The 26,487-nt window shown below is 37.6% G+C and overlaps 1 protein-coding gene across 1 annotated transcript in view; it reads right to left on the bottom strand.

The window, feature by feature from the left end:
• Positions 1–26,487, bottom strand: part of LOC122536381 (5-hydroxytryptamine receptor 2B) — a 65,535-nt gene that overhangs the window by 26,459 nt on the left and 12,589 nt on the right. The window contains exons 2-3 of the mRNA XM_043668711.1: positions 20,182–21,083; positions 19,802–20,093 (exon numbers count right to left, since the gene is read on the bottom strand). Of these exons, the coding sequence (XP_043524646.1) occupies positions 19,802–20,093; positions 20,182–20,490 (601 nt within the window). The 5' untranslated portion in view covers positions 20,491–21,083. The remainder of the gene's footprint in view (positions 1–19,801; positions 20,094–20,181; positions 21,084–26,487) is intronic.

The following is a 26,487-nucleotide window of genomic DNA, read 5'->3' as shown; positions in this document are numbered from 1 at the left end:
AACCAGGAGCACAGCTGGTTCTCGGAATATGCCGTGCCACCTGTTCGACTGTCATGTTCTCCTGATACCAAATCAAAAATTTTAGGCTGTGGAACATGCATCTCTTCCAGATATTAGCGCGTGAAAATTTTTTGAATATTTGCAAAACCAGGAGAACAGCTGGTTCTCGGAATTTGCCGTGCCACCTCTTCGATTGCCATGTTCTCCTGATACAAATTCTAAAATTTCAGCCTGCGAAACCGGCTGCTTTTACAGATATCCGCGCGTAAAAATTTTTTGAATATTTGCAAAACCAGGAGCACAGCTGGTTCTTGGAATTTGCCGTGCCACCTCTTCGATTGTCATGCTCTCCTGATACTAAATCCAAAATTTCAGCCTGAGAAACCTGCTTCTTTTCCGGTTATTGGCTAGTGAAAATTTTCTGAATATTTGCAAAACCAGGAGAACAGCTGGTTCTCGGAATTTGCCGTGACACCTCTTCGACTGCCATGCTCTCCTGATAATAAATCAAAACTTTCAGCCTGAGAAACCTGCTCCTTTTCCGGTTATTCGCTCGTGAAAATTTTCTGAATATTTGCAAAACCACGAGAACAGCTGGTTCTCGGAATATGCCGTGCCACCTCTTCGATTGTCATGTTCTCCTAACACAAAATCTAAAATTTCAGCCTGAGAAATCTGCTGCTTTTCCGGTTATTCGCGCGTGGATATTTTCTGAATATTTGCAAAACCAGGAGCACAGCTGGTTCTCGGAATTTGGCGTGCCACCTCTTCGATTGCCATGTTTTCCTGATACTAAATCTAAAATTTCAGCCTGAGAAACCAGCTGCTTTTCCGGTTATTCGCTCGTGAAAATTTTTTGAATATTTGCAAAACCAGGAGCACAGCTGGTTCTGGGAATTTACAGTGCCACCTCTTCGATTGTCATGTTCTCCTGATACAAAATCTAAAATTTCAGGCTGTGGAACATGCAGCTCTTCCAGATATTCGCGCCTGAAAATATTTTGAATATTTGCAAAACCAGGAGCACAGCTGGTTCTCGGAATTTGCCGTGCAACCTCTTCGATTGTCATGCTCTCCTGACACTAAATCCAAAATTTCAGCCTGAGAAACCTGCAGCTTTTCCAGATATTCGCGCGTGAAAATTTTTTGAATATTTGCAAAACCAGGGGCACAGCTGGTTCTCGGAGTTTGGCGTGCCACCTCTTCGATTGTCATGCTCTCCTGATACTAAATCCAAAATTTCAGCCTGAGAAACCTGCAGCTTTTCCAGATATTCGCGCGTGAAAATTTTTTGAATACTTACAAAACCAGGAGAACAGCTGGCTCCCGGAATTTGCCGTGCCACCTCCTCGATTGTCATGCTCTCCTGATACAAAATCTAAACTTTCAGGCTGAGGAACCTGCAGCTTTTCCAGATATTCGCGCGTGAAAATTTTTTGAATATTTGCAAAACCAGGAGCACAGCTGGTTCTCGGAGTCTGGCGTGCCACGTCTTCGATTGTCATGTCGTCCTGATACAAAATCTAAAATTTCAGCCTGAGAAACCGGCTGCTTTTCCAGATATTCGCGCGTGGATATTTTCTGAATATTTGCAAAACCAGGAGCACAGCTGGTTCTCGGAATTTGGCGTGCCACCTCTTCGATTGCCATGTTTTCCTGATACTAAATCTAAAATTTCAGCCTGAGAACCCGGCTGTTTTTCCAGATATTCGAGCCTAAAAATTTTAAGAATATTTGCAAACCCAGGAGCACAGCTGGTTCTCGGAATTTGCAGTGCCACCTCTTCGGTTGTCATGTTCTCCTGATACAAAATCTAAAATTTCAGCCTGAGAAACCTGCTTCTTTTCCGGTTATTCGCTCGTGAAAATTTTCTGAATATTTGCAAAACCAGGAGACCAGCTGGTTCTTGGAATTTGCCGTGCCACCTCTTCGATTGTCATGCTCTCCTGATACTAAATCAAAACTTTCAGCCTGAGGAACCTGCAGCTTTTCCAGATATTCGCGCGTGAAAATTTTTTGAATATTTGCAAAACCAGGAGCACAGCTGGTTCTCGGAATTTGCCGTGCCACCTCTTCGATTGTCGTGCTCTCCTGATACTAAATCTACACTTTCAGCCTGAGCAACCTGCAGCATTTCCAGATATTTCGCGGATAAATATTTTAAAAATGTTTGCAATACCAGGAGCACAGCTGGCTCCGGAATTTAGCGTGCCACCTCTTCGATTGCCATCTTCATCTGATACTAAATATAAACTTTCAGCCTGAGAAACCTGCTGCTCTTCCGGTTATTCGGCCGTGAAAATTTTCTGAATATTTGCAAAACCAGGAGAACAGCTAGTTCTCGGAATTTGCCGTGCCACCTCTTCGATTGTCATGCTCTCCTGATACAAAATCTAAAATTTCAGCCTGAGAAACCTGCTGCTTTTCCGGTTATTCGCTCGTGAAAATTTTTGGAATATTTGCAAAACCAGGAGCACAGCTGGTTCTTGGAATTTGCCGTGCCACCTCTTCGATTGTCATGCTCTCCTGATGCAATATCTAAACTTTCAGCCTGAGGAACCGGGAGCTTTTCCAGATATTCGCGCGTAAAAATTTTAAGAATATTTGCAAAACCAGGAGCACAGCTGGTTCTCGGAATATGGCTAGCCACCTCTTCGATTGTCATGCTCTCCTGATACTAAATCCAAAATTTCAGCCTGAGAAACCTGCTTCTTTTCCGGTTATTCGCTCGTGAAAATTTTCTGATTATTTGCAAAACCAGGAGAACAGCTGGTTCTCGGAATTTGCCGTTCCACCTCTTCGATTGTCATGCCCTCCTGACACTAAATCTAACCTTTCAGCCTGAGGAACCTGCAGCTTTTCCAGATATTCGCGCGTGAAAATTTTTTGAATATTAGAGAAACCAGGAGCACAGCTGGTTCTCGGAATCTGGCGTGCCACCTCTTCGATTGTCATGTCCTCCTGATACAAAATCTAAAATTTCAGCCTGAGAAACCGGCTGCTTTTCCAGATATTCGCGCGTAAAAATTTTAGGAATGTTTGCAATACCAGGAGCACAGCTGGTTCTCGGAATTTGCCGTGCCACCTCTTCGATTGTCGTGCTCTCCTGATACTAAACCTACACTTTCAGCCTGAGGAACCTGCAGCTTTTCCAGATATTTCGCGCATAAATATTTTAAAAATGTTTGCAATACCAGGAGCACAGCTGGCTCCGGAATTTAGCGTGCCACCTCTTCGATTGCCATCTTCTTCTGATACTAAATCTAAACTTTCAGCCTGAGAAACCTGCTGCTCTTCCGATTATTCGCTCGTGAAAATTTTTTGAATATTTGCAAAACCCGGAGCACAGCTGGTTCTCCGAATATGGTGAGCCACCTCTTCGATTGTCATGTTCTTCTGATACAAAATCTAAAATTTCAGCCTGAGAAACCGGCTGTTTTTCCAGATTTTCGAGCCTAAAAATTTTAAGAATGTTTGGAATACCAGGAGCACAGCTGGATCCCGGAATTTCGCGTGCCACCTCTTCGATTGTCATGTTCTCCTGATACATTATCTAAACTTTCAGCCTGAGGAACCGGCAGCTTTTCCAGATATTCGCGCGTAAAAATTTTAAGAATATTTGCAAAACCAGGAGCACAGCTGGTTCTCGGAATATGGCTAGCCACCTCTTCGATTGTCATGTTCTTCTGATACAAAATCTAAAATTTCAGCCTGAGAATCCGGCTGTTTTTCCAGATATTCGAGCCTAAAAATTTTAAGAATATTTGCAAACCCAGGAGCACAGCTGGTTCTCGGAATTTGCAGTGCCACCTCTTCGGTTGTCATGTTCTCCTGATACAAAATGTAAAATTTCAGCCTGAGAAACCGGCTGCTTTTCCGGTTATTCGCTCGTGAAAATTTTTTGAATATTTGCAAAACCAGGAGCACAGCTGGTTCTCGGAATTTGGCGTGCCACCTCTTCGATTGTCATGTGCTCCTGATACAAAATTCGAAATTTCAGCGATACGCACCTTTTGTTTCTCGAGATATTCTTTCTTGAAGTTTTGCCGAAAGTCCTCTGTATCAGGAGAACCGCTGAACTGTGTGCCTTGTCGTGCCACTTTCTTGATATTCATGTGTTCCTGACGTAAAATCCAGAATTTTTGCGAGAAATAGTTTCTGGTTCTAAATTCTCGCTTGAAGTTTTGTCGTAGAGTATCTGTGTTAGGAACACCGCACGATGGTGCTTTATTGTTCCTTCTCCTCCAGCTTCATATTCCCCTGTTGTAAAATTCGAATTTTCACGGTGAAATGTCTTGTGATTTTCGATTTATACGCTGTTGAATTTTTTGGGATCATAAGAGCTAGCGGCTTGGAGATGTGATCCCTATTCAAGGAGGTTTTTGCTGTATTGCCTGTACGAAATTCAAATGTTCAGCTAGAAATATATTCTGGTTTCCGTAGATATATATAATATGATTTGATGGTGTTCTGTCTAATATTGTTCTATGTACTTTACTGTAATCTTATGAGAAATAGATGAAAAATTATATGTGTGTTATGTATAATTTTCATAGTCTATTAAGAAATATTGCTGGTATATATTGATCATCATCACTTGCGTATTTGATCAACAGATTGTCCATCAGTAGAAATTTTTTTTTATAGTGTTGGCAGACGTGGGAGTTTAAATATCTCTCATAAAAATGAGATAAGGATAACCAACGTACGTACTGACCAAAGCTGTTTCATCATATACTAATATCTGATTTAAATTTGCAAATAAATGTTATTTAATGCTATTTCATAGATTTCGGAGCTGTATTATTCATTGCATTAATCTCTCATTTGTTGTACTAATGAAAAACCTACATACATATCATACGTAAGATAGTTTCTCGGTAACACAAACTTCCCTTTTATCATTTAACTCCAGTCTCGACTATTCTACGTAAGAAAGCGAAACTATTTCCAGCATTTTTTACCTACTATCGATAATATTCGTGGCAGCGAGCATCGTTCACGAAACTCATCGATTGCCGTTCCATCAGCATGTTTTTATCAATAAACGGAAAAACACACTTAACCTCGATACTCGCTGCCGCGGAAATCAAAATCGCGCCAGGATGGAACTTCCTTTCACAAAGGTGATGTTCGTTAGTAGTTAGAAATCAAGTGCCACTAGAAAGAGGAACTTACAATTTCCTCGAGATGCAACGTTTTATCGGAAATCACGTTTTTCCAACACCTTGTTCGGCCATCCCGTTGAAAGAGGCTCGAGTAATAATTCACCGGTGACACGATTTCAATCGACCTCGCTCGTTTTTCCCTTCGCGACCTCCATTAACCGTACTCATTACCTCGCTCCTCGAGATTGTCGCTAGATTCAACGAAAGTCGACGATCTAAAGTGGCAGGACGATGTTCAAAGGGTCGGTTTAAAAGTGGATCAGTATGATGCGACGCATACTAGCCATCTTGATCATTTGCATTTGACCTTTCGATAGGGGATCGCTCGGGATAATGGCGGACAGCTGGGCGCCGATCGATTTTGCGCGATTTTCGTTGGAATATCAGAAGTTTGAACTGGATTAACCGCAGCCGACAGCCAGCGAGCAGTTAGTTCATCCGCGTGAATTCCTCGCGGAGGAATTTTTTCGAAATCGACTAGGGAAAGTTCGTGCACGGCCGTTCAATCCGAATTGTCGTAATGGCAAACGATCGTACGATTGCGGTTATTTCGGAATTTCAGGAATGAAGCGTGTCGTTTTTTTCAACAACGGATGATTAAACCGAAAAGTCATTTATACATTTCACTACAGATGTTTTAGGGAAGTTCATAGTTGTATACAATAAAATATATAAAATTTCAAATATATAAAAATATACATGTAAAAACATTCGAAGTATACTTAGTTATGTATAAATTATATACCGTTATTCACTATTTACATATGAAATACTCGAAGTATATAATTATTATATAATAATACTTAGTAAAATAAATATATAATTATTATATAGTAATAATGAGTGAAATAAATCTTTAGAAAAATAAACATAAAAATATAAAAATAAAAATAAATCTTGAATTGTGTGAACATCCATACTCTAGTTATTTTAATATGATTTGATTAATCTTATATCTCTTTCAACTATGCTATTAGTAAGTAAAGTGTTTAATTAATAATATATGTTTGTAATATTATACATGTGTCATGTAATAATTATCTTTAATAGAAAATTTAATATAAAGTTACCAAATTTGATTTAAAAAATCAGGTACATATACCAAAGAATAAAGTATTCAGTTATCGTTAATCTTAATTCTCATGTACATGTGTACGAAAACAAAAGACTCATGAAATATTTTCAAATATATTGTAAGAAATGACATTTGTTCCTGAGGTTTATCCTATTTCGCCATTAAGATGTCAAAACAAATGAGAATAAGCGACTGGTATCGTTCATAAATATTTCAATTTAGCTTGAAAAATACGATTGGGAAATCTAGGGAATCTGTTAGAGAAGCTAACAGGACGAGATCCCCTTTGAAAACAAAATAGATTTAAAAAGATTCGAAAGATGAAACCAACAGAGACTTATTGATATTCGTTTGTGCAACCGAAGATCAGATTAACTGGAATAGACCGGACATCCAATGCTTTTTCGTTTCCCATGTTTTGGAGGGCTACCTCTTACCATTTTTCGTATCATATCCTACTATATCGATTTAGACAGGCATTGCACCGCAGCGCAACTAGTAATAGGAATTAAAATTAGAAAATATGAAACTATTGAAACATTAAAAATAACAAACTATTAAATTAAACTATTATTATTAAATATGAAAGTTATAAACTAAATGAAACGTCATCAATGATATATTGTTGCTATATTCACGTTAAAACGTAAATATTAGTAAGTAATTGTTTCTATTATTTATTAAAAACAAACAGAATAAATACATATAATACAGAGATTAAACTGTCAAGAACAATGATGATCGGTAAATTTAATTTAATAATTTCTCATCTCTCATTTGTAATTAATGTATTGAGATATATTTATTAATAGTTTTCGATGTATTCGTAATTAGATTCAATATATCTTTCATGTGTAGTTTTTTATTTTATTCAAGCATAGAGACTCATTAAAACAAAAGATTTAGATATAATCTGCAGGAATTCGATCATATCAATTCACGTTTCATTTTTCTGAATATTTGTAAGACATCACACATTAATAATTATTATACAAAGCACATGCTTAATCCTATTACTATTCATCTATCGGCGTAAAGCTGGACAAATAATTTATAGTGTAACTGAAAAGCGGATTTGGGAACAACATTACCGGAAACACCAAAAGCAGAATGAATTAGATTCCTCGTGCTCTTTTGGTAATTGTGTAAATCTCTGGCGGAAATTTGGTCATTGTGGATGCTGGATCCGTGAAATCGTTTCAGGATTCGTGTGAAACGGTAGCCAAAGCTTTCACCAGCTTGCGGTTTTATTGGAAATTTCTTTTGTGCAACTCGACTCGTACATCTATCCGTTTCTTTATTTAATTTGCGCCACGTTTGTTTTTCGTATAAAATCGAAATTACTGTGAAACTGATATTGATGAAATCGATCAAATTTTCTAAAAAAATTAGTTAAATGGAGAAGGAGAGAGTGTAATTGTATTTTGAGACGTTGTATATCTCGAGAATACATCATCTCTATAATTTATTATCTGTTAATCATAATGTACTCTGCTGCACGCGGTCTAAATAGCCTTTTATCTAACAATAAATTTTACTCTGTCACAATATATTATGTCATAGATAGATGCATATGAAACGTTTCTTGGAAGTTTAAATTTATCAATTAACAATTTCTGAATTTCCAAATTGATAATCTCTGTAATTTTAGAATTCCATAGCTAGAAAAGTGCATTAAATTATGTATAGAAGTACCTAATTAATTCAGTTATATACAAAAGACCAAATTCTAGAAAGCACAAAGAAACAAAATAATTTTGTTTTCCATAGATATCTTTCGTTAAAAATTAAGAAATTATAAAAATATTATTATACTCAAAATTAAAAAACAAGTTTTTGTACTGTTGTAATTTTCCCGTATTATATACTAGAAAAACGTTAGTCAGTATCTTTGACTGTCTCGACGTTTGACGAATATCTTATAGCATCACATTTTAGAAATTATTTCCCGTTGCGACATATCGAAAATTCCACCGGAACTAGTTCCTTCTTTCATCGAGTAGAATCGATTTGCCCCGCAGCTTTCCAGCATTTCCCTTCGCGGGAATGAAGTACGTCTTTTCTTCGGCCGGATTACAAAGGACGAATCGTAAATAGGTAAAATCAGCGCGCGTCTGTTCGTCGTTCCCCCTGGAACAATTGATCACCAGATTCGGAGCTCGTCTATTTGATTTCATGCGCGTGATTCTATTTCGACGCTTTATTTCGAGCAGATATCTCAATGACTAAAGCTTCAATTGAGAACAGGATGAGGGAGAAACATTCGTTTGAACGATTTGAAGAATTTGTCAGGAAAGTAATGTTAATATCTTGAACGAAACAATTAATACTGTCAATAAAAATCATTTCAGGGGATTAGAAAAATTTAAGTGGCACTTAGAATAGCAAATGGTCTTATAAAAATACTTCAATTAGTGAAATTGTTCCTTTCTTTTTTCATAATATGAGTTAAATGAGTTAAAAAAATGTTAACGTAATAAATAATAACTTAATAAATATTATAATTAAGTATCACAGGTTTTTCTAACATATGTGAAACATATGTAAAAGACACTGTACTACTTTTTGCAAGAAATAAATATTAATTTTTAATATTAGGATGATTAGATTTTTGTACAAATTCATATTTTTGAGGATATAAAAATTTATCTTTTTCTTCTTATAGATAATTTATCTTTTTTTACGTTATGTATATTCTACATAGTTTTGTACTTTAAAAGTTAAAATTCAAGTCTTACGCTACCGAGTCATTTCAGTTGTTTCTTTCATCAATTATGCAAATATAACACGATTTTAATGTTAGAAATTAATGTCATGGAACCAAGAATTTTCCAACTAAATCTCTCACAACGGGTCACACGAATTTCACACTATCAAATATGATGTTAATATGACGGATTTTCTTTTCTCCGCGGATACATTTGTTAAAATTAATATTGATTTCCGTTTAAATAGAGACACGATTGTGTAGATTAGTTTACTCCAATCATTATCGTTTAAATTATAATGATCGTGAATATTTTAGTATTTTATTACGTATTTTATTAGAGACTGGTAATTCCAGCATAAAACGTTTGCGATCCACTTATCAAAGTGCCTAGCAAAAGCAGTAGAATACACATACAATAGATATAAGTGATCCGTAATAAAATAACGCAAACGTGAGAAGTGCTGGAAAGAAGGGAATAGAGATTTCGACAAGGCCTATATCTCACCGAATCCCCAAATACCCAAGCTTTCAGCGCGCCGTTTTATCTTCGTGGATACTTTTCAGCTCCCCCGGACGATGGCAAATTGTCTCTGTTCTTAATAGATCCAATTATAATAAAACACAGGCGGTGCGTGCGCGCACGTATCCTCTTCAAACACAAACTTTATTCCACTTTCTGTTCTTTTGTGTTCTCCCTCGGACTTTCGTGAAACGTTACTCGCATGCCGCGGGTAATTTGTTTATTTAGTAAAAAGCTTTAACGAACGAATATTAAACCATTCGCTGTATGTTAAACCATTGTTCCAAGATTTAAACCGACGAGATCTCGTTACAGCGGACGCAGCAATAGTCCACTGTACATGATACAGTAATTATTGTCGCGTTACTCGTATTGTCTGGTAAATGAAGAGCTCTCGGGGGCTAAATAGTAAATAAATTGAGAGAAACATTAGCCCAAAGCACTATTTTATAGAACTGCGAATGTGATGGTTGACCAGTGCAACGAGTATTTTATTTAATCTGTTAACCAATTCGTTTCTTAGTCAAAGACTTTTGTAATTGTAAAATTAGTAATTGATAGAAATAAATTGATTTTGGTCTGGTCGATCTTAGTCTTTGTAAGTGTCATTATGATACACGTAATTTGTGATCTTTTTAATGGAAATAATATGACGGCTTAAAAAAATAATAAATGTATAAACAGAGTAATTATTATATTGCAAAGATTGGAATTCTAGCAACATGTTATGTAACTCTTTCCTAATTAATACATTAAAGAAAGAGAATCGAATATTTCAAAAAATCATCAGCATCTCGATGTATGCTTCAGAGATTTTTCACTGGACGAAATGTGTTTCTGTTTCTGTGTACGCGAACGCAATATTTGAAGATTGTGTACCTTGTAGAAAAATAGGAATATGCTTCTCCACTGCGTTTATACAAATACATCTGCTGTGCATGTGTTTATAGAAAATTTCATCTGAATTCCTTAAGGGCTTACTGAATTTTAAGAAACTATGTATGCCGAAACAAAACAACTTCTTGCAGTTTATTATTCTACTTTTTAATTAATTTTAATTTTACAGCCTTTTAAATTTTATTTTTCGAGGAAGAATTTCTATTTCTGTACATGTATAAGAAATTGTACCATGTAAAATTCGCTGGATAATATTACGAAGGTGAACTTTAAGATGATTAAGATACAGAAAAAAAAAAGTGAAATTAAAAGTTGTATTGTTGCACAAAATTGTTCTACGTCGTGCAGTATAAATTTTCTTTTTAATTTTCGAAAATTTTGCACCACCACAATATACCATAGAAAACAATGCAACTTTTAATTGGAACTTTTTTCCCATTGTTATACAATTTCGTAAATATCTTATATAATTTCGTAAATATTCTCTTTTTTTAATAAAAAAAGAATTGTTTGCACAATTGTTGCACAGAGCTTCAAATGTTTTTTTATTTTTTAATAAGTAATTGTATGTAGACTTTCGATTTATTATTTAAATATTCTTTTTTTAAATAGATGTATTGTCGATATTCTGAGAATTTTAGCTAACGAATTAATTAGAATCAATAAAATATTCAAAACACCCGTTTTTCTTTTTTCAAGCAGTTGAAATTTGACTCATTATGACTGACTAATTATTGTAATTTTATACTTTGTATTAGCTTAAGATCTCAATCATGTTCAGATATAATAATTTCTTTAAAAAATATTCTTTAAGGCATATTTTCTACCTCATATTCGCTGATTCATTCAATGTAGAAACAGATTTACACAATCTTAATATCACATGAAACACAATTGAATCAGCGAATATTTCTTGTTACAGACAAATGAGACAACTTTGAAAAATTATTTAAATTATCGCATTAACGTACGAAATGCTTCTACAATATTCATTCACCTGGACACCTTCGTGTGTCGTTTCTAAATCTATGGTTATTAGTTTGGTTATGCTCTTTATTGTGCGTCGTAAAGAAAAGCGTAAAACTAGCCAGCCAATATCCTCGTTAGGGACAGTTTCAGGTCAGAAACGATACATAGGAAATGGACGAAACTTTTTTCAAACTGGGTCATTTAATTATACAACGAAACCTACCTAAACAGTTGGAACAAACTCTACATATATATATATATATGTATATCCTGCATTCGAGGAAATACATTTCCCAATAAAACCCTATGCTGAATTCTGTTCCGAGAATTTTAACGTATGATTAATGTATATTCGGAGACATTGGCCGCAGAGAAACGCAGTTTTATTACAACGATGCGCCATTATCGAAAATGTAAAAATCACCGAGATAAATGTCACTTAGACACTTTTTTAGTGAAATACATTTCACTCGAGGTCCAGCGAGAATTTCATTTATCAAGAATTCTTTTCACTGTTGATATCGGTTCCCGAGTGAAATCCGCCAGTGAGTTCTAATTACGGCGGTGCACTAATTGTAAGCGCGAAATATAGACGATGACAACCTCGAACATCTCCAACAGGTCCAAGTGACATCTGTCCATCGTGAAATTTCATGCTAATACACTGTGAGTGGCTCGAACTGCATCGCGCAGGAATTGCTCACACGATTATTGACGTTCAAGTAGAATCGCCGATATTGACGGGCGAGAAATTCAGCAAAAAGCTGAATCGTTGCCGTCAACGAAGATCCATCGTGCAAAGCGGCAACTTTAGCGATAATTCACTCTCGAAAATAATCTGAACTAATAATAATTCCACAAAATTGCAGTTGGCGGAGGGTGGACATCGCAGAGGACTATAATATTTAAATAAATGCCTCGGTCAAGCAGCACGAGTATTCGAGACAGTCTAACCTGACGTTAATAGAATGACCACAGTGATTAAAAGGATTTATTATACGTGCAACCACATCGGGCTTAATTAATTAGCAAACCCTAAAATCACGGTGTGTTACCCGGCATATTCAACCTCTCAACGTTTTCCCCTGTTTTTCTTACCCGGTAATTAGAGACGAAATTCCCTAAATACGCCGGCTTTACGCGAGAAAAATCATATTACCAGGCAAACTGTGTAATAAAATGCGCATTCAAGGCACGCCTATTTGGCCACCGTCCGAAAGAAATGAAAATAACCTTTTCTTTTTTTTCCCTGCCGCGTAATGTAGCGCTGTCGTAGCCGCGAAATGGCTGTAGGAAGCTTCGCGGTCGAACGCCATTTTCTCGGTGGGAACAAAACGAGAGCAAAAGAACATCGCCGTGATTGCGAAAATATACAAACGCGGAAATGTACGTAATTCGCTCGTTTGCTGAAAGAAGTTTTGCAATTGCAAAATAAGATTCGTCGAGCCGTGAAATGCCGTTGTATGTTCGCAGAGAGAATGTAATTACATATTGGATCGTGTAATTTGCGAATTGGCAAATTTGCGTTTAATTTAGAAAGAAGTGAGGGAGGGTCGGGCACCGTACAGCACCAATTAAAGTTAATTCTCGTTCCTTTCGTCAAAATATTTAGCACTTTGTTTGAATGATCGCTTGTTTCGGATGTACTGAGATGTTAAATATGTCTATACGTTGATAATCCATGAATTAAAATTTGTTTTAAGGCTGAGCCTTTGTTTCTCAAACATGTAAATGATCTCTCGTTCTATGTATTTTGATGAGATTTAATGTATTTTATTAAAATTTATTTAATTATGTACCATCTCTAGTTGGTACATAATTAAGCATTGAATGTAATAAAGAAACCTTAATACTATAATTGTAATACAGTATCGATTGATAAAAGATCTTTTTGTAAGTTTAATCTATTAGCAATTGAAATTCAATAATAATATGTTTATTTAGTCTTTTTTAAGATATGTCTAAAATAAATAAAATTCTGAAACAGAAGAGATTTGGAACACCTTGAATGCACAAATCCAAAATTTTGCTTCCAATGTTTGTAAAAATAAAGCTTGAATGAAAGTAACAAAATCAAATGTGTTTTTATTAACATTATCAATCATTCAGATCTAAAAATTACGAATTTAATCGGTATAATGTGGTTCCCCACAAATTACAAACTTTCTTATTTTTCAGAATTATAATTCTCCTATTCAAGTTTACAAAAATCATTTTCTTCCTTTCTTCAAGTTTCATATACACTGCAAGTTGTGATTTTCATTGTCTTTAGCCGATTGCCACTGCACAACACTTTTCTAACTTTTCCGAAAATCTCAAACTTTATAAATTGACAGATTATTATGTTTATCATAGAAAAAAAAAAAAATTTAGTATTGTCAGTGTGAATATTAATTTTATAGAATTTCGTATCTTTTGCTCGCGTTTCATTCGATCGTTAAGAGAAATAACATTCGTTCTCAACGTTTCGAGTGTCGAGAATTTCATTCAATCATAGCGTGTGGACATGTTTGATCAGCACCATGTTCCTTTGTTTCATACGATTCATCAATCGGATTTTGGCTACGGACTATTGTACAAATCTTCCCTTGGCAATCTCGGTAGCACGTACTCCTTTGGCAAATTCCTATTAACGTCTGATTTGTTTGTTACATCGAGGTACAAACTCGCGAACAATACCACAAATACCAAGAACTTGGACTTTTGTGAAAGAAGTTAAAGGGGCGGAGAGGCCGGTGGTAGTTTACGAACCAACTCGTGAAACGCGGAACTTTGGAAATCCATTCGGCGACTCGGGGTAGAAGAATTTCAGAGATGTTTTTGAAAATTTTCAGAAATACTCTTTACTCCTGGAATATTGCGGGAAGTTGCTGCGATAAAATAACTGCTCCGATAAAAACGCAGAAAATATTTAAAGGGCTGAAAATTTCTTTTAAAAATTCGCCGTTCCGGTGGAGCTGCCTGTTTCGCGCAACCGACGAACCTGAACAATCGAACGGCAGAATAGTCGAATAGGGAAAATTAATTGCCGAACTACGCGTCGCTCGGTTTCGCCGATTGATCGTTACGAATTTCCATTTTTAACAAGCGTAAAATGGATGAACCGTCGGCTGGCGCCGAAACGAAATATATCTCAATAGTGGCCAGCGCGCGATGATCATTTTCACCCCATAGTTACCCCCCTTTTTTTTTCGACGAGTCCATTTATCAAGTTGCCGCGAAGTTTCTCGAATCCCCTGCGGAAACGATAAATCCCGGGCGTTGTGTTTCCTGCCGCGAACCGAGCTCTCACGTGTGCATAGATAAGGATCGAAATCGAAATCGAAGCCGTCTTGGCCAAACAGAAGGGCCAGTTCAAACAAAATCGGGGGAAACAAATTTCCCGAGATTTCTAGCTGGTATGACGTTTGTGTTTGAACGTCTGAGCATCGAGTGGCTCGCTGTTTGCACAATCTCCGTTGCATTTGTATATTATATGTATATATAATGTGGGTGAAACGAGAAAGAGAGAGTAGGTCATGCTTTAATTTTTCAGCCACGGCTAAATATTGATTCGAGGTAATATTTCGAAAATCGTCGAAAACCGCGCACGCTTCGAGTCGCGCTTGCAACGTTTAACCTTGTTTAACTATCAGCGAAGGAAAACGTGTATCGCACACGTCGCGCACGTACGTTCCGTTTTCGACGATCGAGGTGCGTCGCCTAATTGCGATTTACACGGCACTATAGCGTACCGAAATACGTGATCCGAATTTTCAAGCGTATCTTTCAGTTTCGTCGTCATATTGTTTATCGAAAAATTCCATGATGTTGTTTCATACTTCCGCGATTTTGTTTTCTACTGGAAAAGCGATTTTCTACCGTTTTACTGGTTATTGACAAAGTCCGCTAAACGATAGTGAATAGCACTTAATGTTCAAGCGTGACTATTTTTTTGCACATATAGTGGCTCGCAAAAGTATTCGTACACTTATCACATATGTTATGAACAAAATTATAAAGTACATGAAACTCCGCAATCTAGTTACAATTATATAATTAGACTGCGGATTTTTATGTATTATTTATAAGAAATTTAAAAGTGCAGAATTGCACAAAGCGCACGTAATATAAAAGAGTATGTGAAATAAATACGGTACTTTTTATAATACACCTCGAAACAGACAGATAACACACACTATATTTTCTTACATTATGCGTCGTAAACTAGAGAGAATGCGTAGAACATCACATCAGTATCTTTGGGCATGGATTATCCTGCCACGTGCGTTATATCGAGTGTTATTACAGAGAAACGCAATTTCTCAGAAATATAAAAACGAAAGTATAAATATTGTCCGCAATCGCGAGGCGAATAAGTTCGAACATTTTTGCTTCTTAGTCGTATGGAAGCTATCGAAGGCGTAACATTCCTTTGCGAAATAAATATTTTCCACACGATATTGAAATTAAATGAAGAATATTATTTTGTGACAAAGATAGCTAAAATAGTTGGTAGAAAATAAAATAATGATGAATTTACTAAAAAAATCCCGACAATTATGGAGAATGAAAAAGTTGTGGACGACCGCAGTGTTCAAGCTTAACTGCGAGACAAATTGCAGAAAAAGCTGAAGTTACTACGAATGTCAGAAATGTTCGACTTTTTTCATCTGAAACAACGTAAACCTTGGTTAAAGCAAGAACATATTCTGTTTGCAATTTGCAACGAGTTTTTATGAAGAAGAAATGAGGAAGAATCGTGTTCACCGATGAGAGGAGCTACAATTTAAACGGATTTGATAGCCTCCACTCCTATTATCGTGATCTACGAAAGGAGCAACTTCTGAGTCGTTGAAACCATGAGAAATGGCGGTAAGATGATTTGGGAAAACTGGTTACTAAGGTAAGATGGAAATAAAATTTATTACTTGGGAAATTAATTAGTAAAAAGTACATTGAAATGATTGACGAACAAATTAACACGCCAGAAATAAGTATATTTTTTGTCGTGCATGCCACGAAAGCAGCAAACAAAAAAATTCGTCTTTTAGAATGGCCAGCCAAGTCTCCGGACTTCGACATTATACTATAGAAAATTGTTGGGGGAATTTGGCGAGGTTTGTATACCAGAATAGAAGACAATTCATAAATATTAATTTAAAAAGAACAAATACTAAACTGTTGTTATATTTTCTTTGACTTTCCTTACACGGGATTCTTTTTCCCATCAAAGTTACAATAGTACGGGCTTCGCGACGTAACGGGCGTCGTGCATCTATTCATTATGGCATTTATCGCGCAACAGTTGCAGAAGTTTTCGTCGTCTCTCACGGACGAGTATACCTCCGAGGAAACGTTTAACTGACGCGATATCCCGTATATACCTGCGAGTAAATTTCTCGAACGGTATGCAAGAAACTATCTCGGAATTGCGTTCTCTCGATAGATTTTCTCGGAACTGTGGACCGTCTGAAATGTTTCGAAGTTACGTGTCTTGTAAGAACCGTTTCGCAATCGTTAACGTGGCGGAACTTCGCCGAAGTCGGTTCGTTGCGAAAATAAGAGAAGAAGACAAAAATTAATGAGACGAACGATGCCGCGGGTTGTTGTCTCGCGGCTTGAAAACAGCGAAATTTTCCGTCCAACCTTGATCACATGACGCGAACCGTCGTACGTCTCGCGTGTCCTTTCTTTCACATATCGTCTCCCATTTCCGCGGGTCTCTGTCTCATCATCGCGGAGCACGCGATTCAAGCCGCGGATCGTGTTGCAAACGTAATCTGAGAAAAGCGGGATCTCAAGCGAGCGACGTACCAGTTCGTTTTCCGCTTCCGTGACGGATGAATCTTCATCGGGCGATTATACCGTGCTGCGTCGTTTCCTTAAGTAACAGAGAGGAGGGAGACAAGTTGTCGCAAGAACGAATTTCGGCGTCGAACGGAAAAGCTCTCCTTTAAACCTCAAGAGGTGGAGGCGGAAGACCCTTTGACGACAATACCCTAACCTTTGTCCTTTGTCCTCGATTTTATCAGATTCTGTTCGTTAAAACGGGAGACTCTCCTCCCGTGGAATAAAATCGAACGCGAGGTAGAATTCCACGAATTACAGGATCGTTTTACAGTCGTAAAGAGACGGGCCGGGAAATCGCATCATTTCTTTTGTTTTCATCGCTTTTAACGAGAATTACTTGTCAGCTGCCTGACACTGAATTTTCGAACGTCATTGAACACAGGCCTTGTCCTTATTCGCTCGAGCAACTTTCGAAGAAATGTCGGGCAGTTCTACGTCGGTTACGCGATTATCGAAAATAAATTTGTTGGACGGATACTCGGGCGCGAGCATGGTCGAATGATTCCTCCCGAGGGAAATGCGTAGAAAGTTCGTAAACACGTCGAGTTTTTTCGTCGAGCTTCACCCTCGATTTTCCCGTCGGCGACTCGAGTTATCGGTTTCTATCGCTTTATAATTTCCCTCTCCCTCCCCGCCGCTGAAAGCTAAAACTTTCGCACCCTCTCTCGTGACACGAAGAACTTTCGAGCTGCCCGGGAGAGCTATTAAAACGCACCCTGAACTTGTTCGTTAAGAACAATCTTCCGCGAGTTTAATCCATTTGCCTGCGTTCTCGCATCAATGCAGCGCGATTACATTCAATTTTTATCGAGTTCCGCAACTTGTTCAGGTTTCCTTTAAATCTGAGCTTCCTTCCCGTCGGCGTGTCAGGAGAAACGAGCACTGCTTTCATTGTAGCACGGTGTGATCCACGTTCTACGGAACAGCGGTCAGAGTAGCGGAAAACGCGAGAAGTGTATCGCGGTTCTGGAAAGAAACAAGAAGAAAAGAAACGATTCGAGTCGTGAAAGCTCGTTGATGAAATTGCACCGAAAGTGCACTTCTCAATGCTCTGTTTCGTGCTTCCGTCACACGAAATTTACCCGACTTTGTCACGAGCAATGTTCGACACGATTAAAGAAAGCTTTCGAAGCGATTCGATTGGAAGACCGCTCGTTAAATCTCGTAAGACAATCTTCGAGATCAATCGATCCGCGACAAAGGTTCTTTAAATAATTTATTTACAGCTGCTTGTCAAATTACCAGCTCAAAGTACAAACGAACAGTTTATTATAATATGTAGCAAACGGCAAGACAAGTTTTAGAGATTTTTTTGAATAGTTCACTTCAATTAATTGTTTGTTAAGTTAATCATCTCAAGGATAGGAAAAAACGAATAGTTTTACTTATTGTAATACAAAATCGTAAAACAGGTATTAAAGATTCAAATCATGTGTATAAATATGTTTATATTGTACATTCTTAATTTAATTTATCTAATTTACGTAACCGATAACTTTAGATCAATTGAATAAAATATTTAATGTATTTAAATAATATATTATCCTGTTTGTCTATATCTCGAAATAATTCTACGTTTAATTTAAGTTACGACTTAATTTTTCTAAATTATTTCATTGTTTAGTTGTCGAATAACGTTTTTGCAAAGTAATTTCTGATTTTGTTTTAAATTTCAATTAATTAATTAAAATAAAGATTATTTGCAAATGATCTACTTGAAGTTACTTTCTCAAAATTAAATAGCCCGGACAGTATAGTATATCATTGGGACCGCTCAACTTGAGTTTTCTGATTAGAATATTAGAATATTGAAAAAAGTATACGGTTCCGTTTGATAAATTATTGAATAAAAAAATTTCGCAGATCTCGAGAAAAATTTATTTCCACCATTCAATATAGTTTCTGAAATAATCACGAGAGGTATTTTCATACAATAACAAACAAGACAGATATTTAGATGAAACACCCTGCATATACACATAGCTGTTACAACTTTCTCATTGTTTGCGAAATCACGATTCCAAGAGACGTAGAAAAAAATATCTTTCTGCAAACGAATAGCTTTTCCTGTTGCAACACCAAGCTGCGAAACGATAGCCTTTTCATAAATGATCGCGAAACGACAGGGAATCGGATATAGCGGCTAATGGATCAGCAGATCGTCGCAGAAGTTTCACGGCGCTTTAATTAGTTCGATTTAATCGATCAGTTTCCCTTTGTTTTTGCCACGTTGGCACGGTCCCAAACCACCGGTAATGCATCCCACCGTTCGGATTCGATTGGAGAGAGAAAAGGAGAAAATGGCACAATCCTGTACGATCACGAGTTTCGAAGTGTCTAAAAATGAAAGAAAGATAGATTCGTCGCGGCCGTCTCGGAATACAATATCAAATCAAATATTACAATATTCATATTGTAGAAAAGAAGACACCACGAAATTCCACGGCTAGCACCGCGTCGTGGAAATCTAATAATTCGTTGCTACTAAAGCAAACGATAATAGTTGCATAACAATAACAGCTCGAGTTGCCGCGTGTATTTAGAAAATACACGGGAATCGATCGAGGCGATGGAAATTTCCCAGCGCTGTGATACTTCGTGCAGAAAGAAAAAAGAAAAAAAGAACTCACCCAAGAATCCTGGGATCGCACCCAATGGCATCACGAACAGGCTGACGAGTAAATCGGCAACGGCGAGGGACAAAAGGAAGTAATTGGTGACGTTGTGCAGTCTTCGGTCGAGTCCGACAGCCAGGCAGACCAGTATGTTCCCCAAGCCGCCTGCCACGATGAACACCGCGACGAAGAGGAAGCTCCAGTCGAAACGGCGGCCTCTCGTCGCCGAGCTCAATTTCGTTCTGTGCGAGCAAGAGATCGTCAGGTCCTCCGCTGTTGCGTTCTCCGCCGGTGTGCATTCCAAAACCTGCGAACGTTAACAAAGCGAAGGGGAAGATCGTTTGTCGTTAGGAGTTGCAAACGAAAGTTTAAAATCTCATGTCCCGAGTCTTCACCTGATCGTCGAAATTGGTCACGTTGCACTCCCTGAACCTCGGCAACCTCGACAGAAAGACACCCTCGATGCTCTCCAGCCCGCTGAGAATCAACGAGACGTTCACGTCGCAATTGGAGTAATCGCACGGCCTGCACAGCAGTGTCATCGACGATGTGAAGGTCCCCTTTTCCACGGTGCACATGTGATCGAAGCCAGACGAGCCGACCCCGCACTCCTCGATGCATCCGAGGAAACTATCGTTACAAGGCAGCTGGTGAAGCATCGCGGTCAAGTTGCTCGTCCAGGAGCTTGTCAGGTTTACCTCCATGTCGCCGTCGCAAGTTCTATCGACAGAGAGTTATCCCGTTGTCCACTATACATTCACGTTCTAACATCGTCGAGCTGTGTCCTTTGTTAAACGTGCAGATCACAAGCACCGAGTCATCGTGCCCGAACTAGGGCACTTTGTCCACGAACGAGCAACGCCGCGCGATCCTCTTCACTCGCGGCTCACCGCTTTGTCTTCCAACCGGCATAATTACCACGCTTCTCGAAAACCACCGTTTTCACCGTTCACCATTCAGCACATTCGAGCCGCAGCGGGACGAGGCACGAGCTGAGCCAGAATTTGCTCTACGAGTTAAGCACGCTACGTGAAACGCGAAAATCGACGTGAGGTAACGCCTTGGTTCTTGGCGTTGCCTCAGAATCGAATTAGGATCAGGGAACACGATCACGAGCTAGCGGATGTTTATTCGGCGGCAGCGGCGTCGGAGGGGGATTCTTAGCTGGTGAGGATCCTCGGTGGACGCTCGGTGAGTTTGTGGATTCGAGCCTGGCTTTACGACCGGTTGCGCTACTTCGCCGTTCAGGGATCGTGCTGTAGATTTCATTCGACCAGCTCGTTCTCGTCTTGTTCACCTGGAACAGACGATGACGATTTCAAGCTCTCCCCGGAGGAAACGATTTCTCGCTCGCGGCGTTTATTAGCCGACGCTCGATCGCTTGTCCAATAACTCGTTTTCCTCGTGAAGCACGTAACTACAATAAAAAAAAAAAAAAAAAACAGTAGAAGACAAAAGATCGAAAAAGGAGAAGTATTTCTCGGGGAAGAAAAATTGGATCGGGAAGGCGGTTGCTTCGACGGCGAAATCGAAATGCTTGCTCTCGACATTGATCCGCTGGGAACACGAAGTCGACCTTTGTCGTTTCGGATAGTGGGAATGTCTCTAAATTGAATGGTCCTCCATTCTTTCTCTCTCTCTCTCTCTCTCTCTCTCTTCTTTTTTTTTATTTCTCAAACTGCCTCGTTACTTCGTTCAAAGTATTATTGGTATTTTTTAAAAGTACATAAGCGGGTTCTAGCAGAAACGCGACGATAATGCACAGTTAAGGTTAAACAGCGAGAAAGGATCTCGTTAAGTTATTCATTGCGCCAAGAAGGGAATATCGTTTCAAGTGGAAATAGCTTGCGTAATTCATCGACTATTTTTTCACGCATTTCGTCGCGAGATATCCAATTCGATCTCGATGGTAAAATAGAATATTTATCAGGGATTGTGCAAAGCTAACCGAGAGACTCGGAGATTACGAAGGGAACGCGAGATTGTACTAGCAAAATACATTGCTGCGAGATTCTTTCTCTTTTCTTTTTGTGCTAGACGATAAATGTTTCAGGAAACACTGTGGCTAGGATTGAAACGGATACGATAATATTACATCGATCTGAAATGAGACGAGCTTAAGATGACATAAGATGTCGATGTGCATCTCGCCTAAATCCGTTCGATAAATCATGTTCGTAAAGAGACGGTGGTAGGCGGCAATATGTCACCCTATCGTATTTATGAATTTCGTTAGACCGTCGCTGGATATACTAAAGAGGATACTGTTTTTGTGCGTTTCCCTTCGTGGATACTGAATCGGTCCTCGCGTCTGTGCAGTTAGAGCAATCTTGTGCTTCATTTTAATAAGATAAATCCACATTTATTATATATATTATATATATATTATACATTTATTGTATATATTATATATATATTATACATTTATTGTATATATTATATATATTATACATTTATTTTCTTTGCGATTCTAAATGATACAAATAGTGTTACAGTTTGACAAATTGAACATGACAAAAGTAGTATTATAGTTTGAAGTAAAGCATGGTAATCTTTGGAGAAAAAAATGATTAAAATATTCCGTTTTTATTAACAGTACAGCTATATAAACTTGTCATTAGACAAATGATGATTTTTCCCTTTTTTTCACTAGTGATTTATCGTCCATTCAATAGGAATTCAGATTCAAATAAATGGATTCAACCAACAAGAGTTCATTTGATCGATTACTGACAGAAATCTCATTCAAATAAATCGAGTTCGTATGAACAGAGTTTTACTGTAATATGAATAAATTTAGATATCACCAAATAAAATTTAACCGCGTTACGAAAATGTTCAATTGCCGCGTTCGTGAATCATTCCACAAAATCGAGGTCCAAGCATTTAAAAATTGGTCGCTACAGAAACAATTAATTGTATAATCAATTAATTTCCCGTTCTTTCCAAATCTTTCAATGTAACAGAAAATGTCTAGTATTAGACAAATCTCGCCCTTTCGAAGTATATATTATACTTTTGCGAATATACCTCTCACTGTACACGGATAAACAAGGAATTCAGCTTTGGAATTTAACTAAATAGGGGCCATGTTTCCTGCGCCAACTACAGAATATTGCATTAGCGACGAATCTAGTCTCTTAGTGATGACGTGTAAACAGTTTCTAATTAACGTTGTAATATTCGCTTGTTAGGAATACGATCGCTTGGAAAACAATTCGGATCTCTTATACAATGGATCTCTTGCTCGATCCGTGAAACGACTTAATGTCAATAAGTCAAGGCACGATCCTTGTTCGAGATAGAAACGCGAGTCAACGAAACGGTATCAATAAAAATAGAACACCAGTTTAAACCTCGTTCTGGTCTGCGCTTCGTAGAAAGCATTCAGCGTGGCGAACGTTATCATGAGTGAGTCGATTAATGCGAGGTTATTCTTCAGGATGGCAAATAACTCGCGGAATAACTCAGAATACCCTGTCGTGCTCTCAAAACATCTCGTATATGAAGTTTAATAACGATATACGCGGATATACGATGAAGTGGAAGCCTCTCGTAAATAACCGGTTCCTGAAATCCATAACGCTCGAACCGGGGAACACGTAATTGAAAATGATGCGAGGAATTTTTATTAGATCGGCGGTTGAATTCCCCGCGAAAGAATTTACGAAAATATGTTTCCAAATATGATTGGAGACGTTGAAGCCGGAGCGTCTCATACGGGAGAGACGAGATTCTAAGCGTGAAAGATGCATGGAGTTGCCGTGAAATTCAACCGTGAGAGTTTCACGGTGCAATTTTAACACGGTTTTGTGAAACGTTTATTGTGAAATATATTGTGTAATATTTAAAGCATGATTCGGACAACAGGAATCTCTGGAAGCTCATAACTTATTTTCGTGCCATTGATTAATCTCGGAAATCATGCTATTATTTATTTAACGCCGCGTGTTTTGATTTTATGAATCATTAAACGATCGATCTTCTGCTTTATTTTGTTCCGTTTGCGTGTTCGTCGGTGATATTAAGATATAAAATTTAAATGATCTTAAACCATCGTCCCATCTAAATATTCAATTCGGATCGTTTGATTATCAGACAGCGGACTGTTTGTGCAATTTTACATTTTTACGAACGTAATTGAATGGAATCTATCCAAAAATCTGTTTCATCTATTAAACATTATAACAAGTATTGTACAAACGAGTATTTTCAAATTTAAACTATTGATAATTTATCTCAATTTTCTTAAAAAATGGATTTACACTGCTTTCGAAACAAACAACATTTTCTAGATTTTTGCAGCCTTCAATTCCTCAAAATAAATATCTAAGTAGTTTTTGATAGATCGATTATTAATTCTAATTATTCGAATTATTTTTATATCCAATGTCAAAGTATGGCTCTCTCTATAAAATATTTTTTTCCAATGGTGTCTTGTTAATCAAAGCGTAATTCACAGGAGGTCGTAGATCATTTTTTCCATGGATCTCGTTCGTGCTCCGCTGAGAACGGATGCTCTAAATATCAAGAGACACGCTTCCTTGACGCAGTTTATTTCTCAAATATCAGTCATATTTCATCTTGGTACTTGAGAAAATGCCTCTGTAACGACGAAAAGTTACTTTGTTTCACAAAGAAGCTTCATGTGCTCGCGGTTCATTTCAGACGATTACCTCATGATTAAATCAACAATTTCCTGCAAAGTTTTCTCGTTTTGAGAGAACTTTCCCTCACGTTTGCATGCCAGTGGCCGCCACAATTTTTCTGTTGTCCGCTCAATTGATTAACTTCGTGAATACAAAACAAAGATGCAGAAATTGGAGAAACTAATCAAGCCACGGAACGTGAGCTTTAAGCCAACTCTTGAAATTCTGTGCCAAGGAAGCTGTCTCATCCACCTTTCTCGTTACTCCTAGAGCTTAACCCTCGAAATTCGTAATACAAGTTTCAACTTCCCGAAGCTTCTTGAAAGTAATATTAAATAAATTTCGACTTTGATACATTTTGCCCACTCTACAGTAATTTCATGACTTCATAATCTTTAATCGATCCTGTGATCCATCGTTCGTGTTTGTATTTCAATTCTGCCTTCAAAGTTGTCTGTTTCCTTAATATAGCTTCGCGAAAGCCTGTATTAGCGTTACGAGCAACTTTTACTTTGTTTGTTCAAAGTTATATATTGTTTGATACATATTTGATCTTTCTTTAATAAATCGATTGACAGAACACCGGTCACAATGAATTCGGCAAGCTTCAAGCTACAATAAATGTTATTCAACAGCAATTTTAGTCACAAAGTTTGCAAAATCCATCGTTCCATGTGTACTAATCTCTAGCATTAATCAATTGTAACCTCGATTCGAACGCTTGAGTTCAAATCTTCTCGCCACGGTCTCCGGATTGTTTCGTTTCAAAACATTCGAAATAACCATAAAACAAACGAATGCTATTTACCCGTCACGGAAAAATATATTGCGTTCAACATTTCGTTTGATATTATAAAATTCTTCCAATATCAATATCTTTTGATACTGCAACTATGAAACGAAATTTCAAAGATTCGCTTAGTATTTCTTCATCGCTGCATTCATCGTGCAGTTCGTTCGTGCACTTTAACATCATCTGATCGACATCCACTTTAAAGTAACCATTATTTTTTTCAGAACAGCCTTCTTTTCTAGAAAAAAGATACGAAAATTGTCTGGCGAAGTGACGACGTGGTGACGAAGGAACAAAATGTATTTCTGTTTTCTTTATAAATGAACGGATAAATTTTTATATAGTTTGTGCATTCAATAACATTATTCACGTGTTCAAAAGAATTTAACATATTTTTTCTTTTTGCATTTTACATTCTCTGTAGTATTAAATAGATTAAATTAAAAAATTCCAAAACTAAGTGATTTTTATGGTGCGTTCGCCCATAAACGACATGCTATTGCTGTTAGCAATGAATATCTTGATGAGATTCGCGAATACCGTGAATTCTTTCGTCGATATCATTTCGTCAAAGATTGATCGCGCAATATCGTGCAACCCCCGTCTTCGCTTTGTATTTCTTCATTCGTATTTCACTGTTGGAAGTTTCCTTCTACCGATGACGATGCTTGATCTCCCCTACATTCGAGAGAAAAACACAAGCATAAATTACACATCGGCGTAATTTTACCACTATTGATGCATTGCCACAGGGACCTTTATAAATCAGTCTTTTGTTCGTTCTTACAAATAATCGACCGGACGTTATCTATGAATCTCACACGAGCCATTGTCTCGGAACCCCCCCCCCCCCCCCCTGGAACAGCAAAAATTATTTGTTCGTGGTCAGAGAGCCCCTTTCAATGAACACCGTTAATTCTAATGGCAATAATAAAAAAGAATTGATAGTGTAGGGTGATGATACACAGGGAGCTGATTGTACGCCTAAAATTAATGAAAAAAAGTCATATAAATATGTCCTATCTGTCTTCTGTTTATGAGATATAATGAATTTTCTGTTTTAATTACTTTTACAAAAGATGCTCGAAATGGCCACCTTGCATTTGAAGACAAACCTGCACGCGTCTTGTCATTGCTCTGGTTACTCTCTCTATCATTCCTGGTGTTACTCGAATTTCGTCGGAAGCCTTGCTCTATTCTATTTCGTAGTATTTCAGCATTTTCAATCGATGTTGCGTATACAATAGATTTTAAATGTC

Source organism: Frieseomelitta varia, unplaced genomic scaffold (genome assembly GCF_011392965.1).
Source record: "Frieseomelitta varia isolate USP_RPSP 00005682 unplaced genomic scaffold, Fvar_1.2 scaffold_827, whole genome shotgun sequence".
Taxonomy (NCBI): Eukaryota; Metazoa; Arthropoda; class Insecta; order Hymenoptera; family Apidae; genus Frieseomelitta; species Frieseomelitta varia.
The sequence above is the reverse complement of the archived record's forward strand: the minus strand, read 5'-3'. Positions and strand labels throughout refer to the sequence as shown.